This window comes from Argentina silus (assembly GCF_951799395.1).
Source record: "Argentina silus genome assembly, chromosome: 12".
NCBI lineage: Eukaryota > Metazoa > Chordata > Actinopteri > Argentiniformes > Argentinidae > Argentina > Argentina silus.
The window spans coordinates 12,902,611-12,910,651 of NC_139666.1; the positions used below are offsets into that span (position 1 = coordinate 12,902,611).

The window sequence follows — 8,041 nt, forward strand, 5'->3', positions numbered from 1 at the left end:
CAGATCCTTTTCCACGGGGCTGTGGATTTGTGCTGCTGAGGCGAGGACACAGCAATCACTCAGCCATGCAGAAGCCCCGACAACAGGACTAATCTGTCCACCTGACTTGTGGAAGCTCCGCTTTTTTTTTTCTTTCCTCAATTATTTATTCCCCACCCCTAAAGACGGTGGAACAATGTAGCGGGAGTGAAGTCGATGGTCGATTTGTAGCCCTGATTTCAGACTGCTGCACACATGGATGTGTTTAGCTTTGTAAAGATGCCAAAGCTGTCAGGGTGAGTCAGATGGATGCTGCTGGGAATGTGGTTGTCTGCTTCCATGGTATTTGTGTAAGAAGAGCTGCATCCTGTAGCCTATGGCATGATTTACACAGGGAGGATATACATGGAACAAGCTGGTGTAAAGGGCTGGTGTAATGTAATGTATGTAGAAAGTGCACTTCTTGTAAGGATTAGCATGACAATTGAGTCTGTGCGTTGTCAGATCGTAATGTATGGGGGAGCGAGGGAGGGGGAGACTTGGTGAAGGGGAGGATGGGGGAGTTAGCAACAGAGGCTGAAGTGGTCCATGCGCCTAAACTTGATGAGGTGCTCAGTACTGTAGGTTACACATTTTTTGAAATCTTGAATTACACAGAGAGCCTTTGACTTTGTTGCAACTAAGCACACACTCATGAATCAGCGGGGTTGCAATACTTGACTGAACATGTTAGATTGGCTGACTTTTGTTATTATTTTATAGTGGTTATTTTTCAGTTGAATATTCGCATGATCTTTCTACGTAAATGTTTATACAATAGTTAATCATTACTGTAAAAGACTGAAAGAGAGACAGGTGTAAATTGTGTGAATCTGGCCAGATAACAAACAGGTTTTATTTGGTTTAGTTGTAGCTTGACTCAGGACCAACTTTTTTTGAATAATTTCTCAATACAATATAAGATTTCCTAGTTTTCATGCAAGGCAAGCACCTCCTGATGTTGTGTCATTTCTAGCCCCTACTCACTGTACGTACTGTACTGTACACAGCATCTAGCTGACAACACTGCAATGTACTGTTAGGGGTTCTAAGTCCATCATATAGTAGGATGAGTTGCCAAACTCTGTGGTCATTAACTGGAGGACATGATTTCGGGCTCTACTACTGCATATGAAAAAGTTGGTACAAGATATTTCAACCTCATACTAAATCCTCAAAAATCATTTGGTATTCAGGACACAACTGTTTTGAGCTTGAATACCATTAAAATCCGCTACAGCATAACATGAGAAGAGAGGTGAGATGAGGGAAACCGGTGTGTAGAAAAGTTCTGGGTAAGATTAATCATTTTCCAGACAGAAAAGTCACCTTTTGCACCAGATTGTCTTGATCTAAATCACAGTAATCCTCCTAAGGGATTTGGGCCCATCAGCAACGCTGCAGGAATATGGCTGTGAAATTCGTTTATCATAGACGCCAAACATCTAAACTGATATCACATATCATCGTAATGCTCTCATTCAATGCTTTTCCTCTTACCCTTGTGATATCAAGTGCCTCAATTATTCTGCACTTATGATGGATGATTCACATAGATATGTCAATATCTCTCCATTATAAAGAATGAAATAAACAAATGAAGGAAATGACATTGGTTTGCGAATATTCCCTATCTGTCCACACTGGTGATGACTTCTGATTATACCATTTAAAGTAACTAGAGTTGAGTCAGTCCATTTGGACGTGCTTATATTCTGCCATGTTGTGTAGAACATAACTCTGAACAACGTAGCCTGTTCTACATGTTTTGGAAAACAGAATTCCTACAAGAATTCATCATTGGAATGACGCAGGACAGACCTGTTCCTTTTAATAATGTCACTGTTGCTCCACAGTGGGTCTTTCCATTGCAGTGTTTATTATTGGGCTCCTGTAGGGGCACAAACATCAGAGCATCCTGTCACTGTTAATAATGACACATACACTCGACCCTATGGTTACAGCCCTGCTGCCAGCATGCATAGCAGTCCACAGGAGACTCTTCTACATAGGCAAATGGAACATTTTACAGTGCGATCACTGTATGTGTTTCAAAGGCCCAGGAGAATACAGATATCTTTAATGTTTGGCTCTGCCTCATGCCTAAGAACGCCTCTGGTTGTCTTAGCTATCAGATAGAAGAGTTTGTCATGTTCTGTCATTGCTTCAATGGCACAATTTTATTGTGCAGGCGCTCTATCTAATGAATGTTAATGTTGGGTTTTTTGTTGTTTGCGTTGAAAGCATGCACTTATCACCCATTATGAGGGAGGACATTTTTTCAAAGATAATCATTTTGTCTGTCAGTAACATCATGGTGTTACCTACATACCGGTACTGTAATAGTAGGGTTAAGGAGGGAGGCCAATCTAGTTGTGCATGAGCAGCAATAATACTGTTGCTCCTTGGGGAGTTTCACAAGCCAAGCGACAGTGCATCTGGCTTCTGACGTCTCTTTGTTGTAGGGGAAACCGAGTCTGGTTGTTACACTTGTGTCATGCACAACTCTGTCACATATCAAATGGAAGATTTCCCAAATAATTTGGTATGTGAACCGTGAACGGTCGATGTCAAACAAGCTTTGTCAACTTGTCAACTTGTGACAACCAGCCTGATAATATGGTTAACTGATCTTGTATTTCATTGTTCATGTTTTCGACAGTTTTTGGTCCAAACTCTAGAACTCCTTTCTAGCTCGACACAAGGTTGAAGCAGTCTTGATTCCTTGTATTTACAGATTAATATTCAAGCTTAGGAAGTCACGGTTCAGTACCACACACAACATTGGACCAAAGGCTCCAAACAGTTTCTCACTTATCGGTTATGCAAAGCTACTAGGAGCCAGCCATGCATGGATGGATGGTAAAAGCTCTAACATTTGGTTTATGAAAAGTTATATAAAAAGAAGCACTTGGGAGGAAGTATGGAATGGCATGTTTAATGCATGATTCCCCCATGCCTGTGTTTTTGAAAGCAGCTTCATCTAAAATGGAGTCTGGGAGTATACTGTAGCTAGATTGGAATTCAGCCTCTAAGAGTGGCCAAAGCTGTGGCCCAAAGCTCCCAACACACCATACTGTTGAATTATGCATAAAACAAGTTAATTTAAATGTGATACTGTACAGTATGCTTTTAATTTGGTATGTCATTCCCTCATTTGTTTTCAACATTTGATGAATCGTTGGTGACATTTAATTAAATCAATTTGTGTCTCAGGCCTATTTTAGCTGTTCAGAGTGCCCATGAACATAAGGTCACTGGACTGGGCACAATTTGATTAGCCTAAATGTTTATTAGAGTACAAGAAGCCAGAAGATTTGTAAAACATGGCTGCTTTTTTAAACCAAAATGCTCTTAGGGACAAGTTCAGCGGAAATGGCTTGAGAGGTTTCAGGCAATCATTTGTTGTGTTCTCTTCCTTTAGAGCTTATGCATAAAAGCAATGAATAGTACAATAAGGTGTATGAGAACTCAAAACTAGCTCAGTGCCTAAGGAGCAATTTCATCACTGTGTTTGTTTAATACCCGACCTGGAACATTGAGGTGGAAGGAGCTGGCAAGGGCTTTCAATATTACGGTAAGTTATTTATAGAAAGGTATTTCATTTTTATGAATGTAGCATAGATTTTTCTGGGTGATAATAACAATAGGAGTTGTAGGGATCATGCAGTTACATACATCCATTAACCTCCTGAGTATACAGTAGCACATGAGTACCATAAGTGGTTTGGTATACTGTATATACTGTATGCAAACGCTGCAAGCGTGTGTGCTTGTGTGTCTGTGTGTGTTTCTTTGTGTGTGTCCATGTCTGTTTCTTTGTTTTCAATGATATTCCACACTCTTTTGAAGTGTTTCTCCCCCAGGATCTTAAGTCATCAGTGTAGCTTCGAACTAGCCAGTTCAAATTGCAGTGGGATAATTCATTTTAATTGTTATCAAATGACTGGTGCAATGAAAGTTATTGATTAGTTGGTTGGTTGGTTAGTTGATTGGTGGGTGTTATAGGATTATAATTGGTGCAGCACCCAGCCATTTCCTGGAAGTGGTGCAGCAAAGATCCCAGGCTCCAGATGGCAGATCGCTATTTGATGATGTTCTGGCGCCTGCTGTATAGCAGGTAGACTATGATCAGAGCCAGCAGGATTTCAACCACACTCACACACAAAACCAAACAGCAGCCAAATCTGTGCGGGTGGGTTGATTCCCAAATGCTGTTGTCTCAACTCAGGGGAGATTATCTACCAAGTAAATGTTCCTATATAGAAATGGTAGAGAGCTGCCTGTGATAGTTCAGTTGCCCATGGCAACAATATCAGCACCTCCAAAGACAAATATGGAAATTATATATTCAGCTCTTTGAAATAATGGCAAAACAATTCATAGATAATCCTTCCCAGAGGCAGAATCCAATGCACAGTAGATACCATTGTTACTATAAATACTATTGTTCATGTATGTGAGGCAACTCCTGGAACTGTGCTTGGCTGTGTTACAGTAGGTGTGTTAATTAGTCTGTGAACTCCTGCCAATTTGCATGTGTGATTTAGGTGGTTTACACCAATTTGTTGCTTCCTCAGATGCCAAAATAACAAGGAGAGATGTAGCCTTGGTGCACAAAATGGACCTGCTAAATGCTCACTATGATATGCCAGGATCTGACTACAACGTATGAAGGTGTATGTCACCTACTTTTCCCTTGAAATAACACTCAAGGTTTCCGTCATTGAAGGCAAAAACACTTTTGTGGATGACAAGGGACAAATGCCACTATTAGTGCTACTTCCATGTTAACAAAAGGATGTTTGTTGTGACTGCACCGCTAGGGCAAACAGAGGTCAGACATTTTTGTTTTTTGGCCTATCAACCAACATTCTCCAGAGACAAAAAGCTTGTCTGAGAGCTTTTGAGTATGAACTTTCAGATGGACTCTCCCTGTGTCTGAGCCTCCTCCCTGCCGCACTCTCAAACTCCACTAAGGTCCTCCCTGGGGATGGTCATCTGCTGTTTGTCCAGATTAGATATACAAACAAATTTACATTACGTCACATTCTCCTCACTAACGCCTGTGTTGATTAGTACGAGGAGGAGTCTGAAGGACACTGTCCATGCATTTTAAATATGCTATTTGAAATAGGGCTCATCCTTTTCCCTCTGACTTGAACCAATGGTTTAGGTCAGTATTTGACTGGGGACATCAGATAGTAACAGCTGCTGTCACTCACTTTATTTTCTACTTGCTCCATTTATTTCAGCACTGACAGAAAGAACAGCTCCCAGAGGTCAGCATACTACAGTGGCCTACTGTATGCACTAATGTGGATGAGGATTGGTGTGTCTGTGCGTGCGTGCGTGCGTGCGAGCGTGCGTGCGAGCGAGTCAGTGGGTTTGCTTGTGCAAAGGGCGAGAGTGAGGACTGAGAGCAGGTGTGAGTTTTTCATTGTACACACCATAACAATAATTGAGTGGCAGACAGTAAAAAGTTATGCAACATGTTCACTGCACAGCTGAAAGAATTCCCAACACACCTGAAACATTTAGCCAAAATGAGTCTTTTTGTCTTTTTCTAAGGGAATTGATACCATAGTTTTGTTACGAAAGGATTTCTAACTACTTGAGTGGCCAGCCAGCATTCCTAGAAAAAGGGCAATAACTTTCACTCAGGTGGCCACTGAGCTTTGTTATAGTACTATGATACTAGAATAGTCTACAGTATATCCATCAAGGACCACTTCACGCACCACACAAGGTACAATCAAAAGTTATACCATTTATACTGTAATACTATGTAAAATATGGAGTGTTTTTCTTAGATACGTAATGGCAGACAGCTACTTAACCCTCAATACTGGTAATGGGAGTAAAGTTGGTGCCAGTGTCTGGGTTTAGTTTCACTACGCAGCCCACACTCATGGAGATTGTCCATGTGAATTATTAAAAGAGAGTAGAGTGCTGGGGTGTTTGAGCACTCCAGTTAGGATGCAGTCTCTGCCACCTATAAGACCACGTAAGATCATTCATTAGCAACAAATCTGCCTGCTGGACATACTGTACCTGCACTATGATGTGTTTTCACCACCATGGTAAGTTGAAGAGAGACGAGGGAGAGAGAGAGAGAGGGAGAGAGAGAGAGAGGGAGAGAGAGAGAGAGGGAGAGAGAGGGAAAGAGAGGAGAGAGAGAGAGTGACAGTTAGTACGTGATAAGGAAAGGATCAGATTGATCATGCAATTTTTATAATTAACTGAGAAATTGCCCCAGACCACCTAGAATCTAGACCATTTGATGATCCTTGTATATCATTTGTCATACAGTATGATGTAAGTCACAAATGATGCGTTGAGACTGAACACATTTAGCAGCTTCCTCCCTCACAAAAGATATTAAAATGGATGTGTAAAGTGTTAAGTCCCTCTAATAAATGCAGTCAGGTCGTGATCTTTGTGTTTGGACTTGGATTATTAAGAGGACTGAACTCCATTGACCTTCATTGCCATAGCAACAGAGGGTACGGCACTCCCGGGAGAGCCATACTTTCATTGGTTATTATTTTCCATCCTTTTATTTTCAGATGGTTTCTCTCTGGTCAATTACAGTATATGTATAGTACTCAGGATTATTTGTAATTCTGTTCAGTATCGTATTGTTGTCTATGGGGTTGCTCTGTTTCAGAAATATGGAAATGTTGGTAGTTCTTCAACACTAATTTGAAACTATTAATTGAGTATCAGACATGTCATACTATATACAGTATACTTTAAAAATTCATAATGACCTCTTTGTTTTTCGAGGGGAAATCTCAAGAAATTCTTATTCTCAAAACAAAATATTTAAAAGGGACCCAGTCCATGTGTGATCTGTATTGTTGAACAGGACCAAATAGAAGTTCTGAAGTAGCAGGTCCCCTGACTCCTGGCCTGGGTAACCTGTTCATGAATTGTGCAGCATGGGTTACCCACTTGGCGTTCCATTACTCAGTCCTACGTGACAGTGGAGACATCATTTATTAATGTCTGTTGTGTCGGCTCGATTTCACTGTCCACCAGTGGGTGAACCTCCTTAACTTCCCATTTGGGTATTATTCTACCACATCTCTCTAGCTCAATAGCATAATGTACCTCAAGAGCACAGACACAAGAAATCAAAGATCAACATATCTATATCTGTGCCATTAGGGGAGAGAAAGAGTCTGGTTGAAAGAAAGAGAATGGATTTCTTACAACTATTTGTCGATTCAAAATGGTATTTTGAAGGCACATCATCTAAATCTGTGAGTAAAATGCTACATTCATACATAGCTTAAGCTTCCAGAGAATTGTCAAATCCATGGCTGGTGCCTGAAGTTATAAATGTGGGATATTCAGGAAATGATTATGGGCATCATTACTGTTCACCAACATGTTTCCAACTGAGGGAACAGGCTAAGTGTACACTATGTTCTACTATTGTACACTATTCAGGACACCAAAACCTTCTCACTGCTGTGAATGCAATCAATGTACTGTAGGCTACAGAGTAAGGATTAAAAGATGGAATCACAAAGAAGTATTTGTTAGTTCTGCAATACTGCAAAACATAGATATTTTTTCCATATTTGTCGGTAATTATTTGTTGATGGTTTTCTAAAACACATTCCATTCCCGAAGAGGATGCAATTAGAAGTGAACAATGGATGAGATGAACTCGGATCAGATACGGCATGGTAACATACTACATTAGCTCAACTCTGGAGAATATCTTCTGAATATACAGACAGGGGTACGTGCTCTTTGTTAATGTACAGTAAATCAGATAAATCTATACTTGTGGAAACAGTAACAACCCTCAAACACATCATTAAATGGGAAGAGAAATCAGATTGCACCCCCTGTTTAAAGTGAAACCTCTCCATAATGCTCTGCTCTATGGCATACTGGTGCTATTTTCAGCAGCCATACCCATGATTGAATATGAATGCATGCAGAATAATGTACCCAGCAGCACTTTAAGTGCTTTTCTGATGAGATGAAGTTATCTCAGAACGGG

General features: G+C 40.6%; 1 protein-coding gene across 1 annotated transcript in view; it reads left to right on the plus strand.

Annotated features, from left to right (window-relative positions):
* Window positions 1–234: 234 nt before the first annotated feature.
* LOC310813623 (FERM and PDZ domain-containing protein 4-like) overlaps window positions 235–8,041 on the plus strand; it is a gene marked incomplete at both ends in the record, with an annotated part of 24,008 nt that continues 16,201 nt past the window's right edge. The window contains one exon of the mRNA XM_083682682.1: window positions 235–275. Within this exon, the coding sequence (XP_083538808.1) occupies window positions 235–275 (41 nt within the window). The remainder of the gene's footprint in view (window positions 276–8,041) is intronic.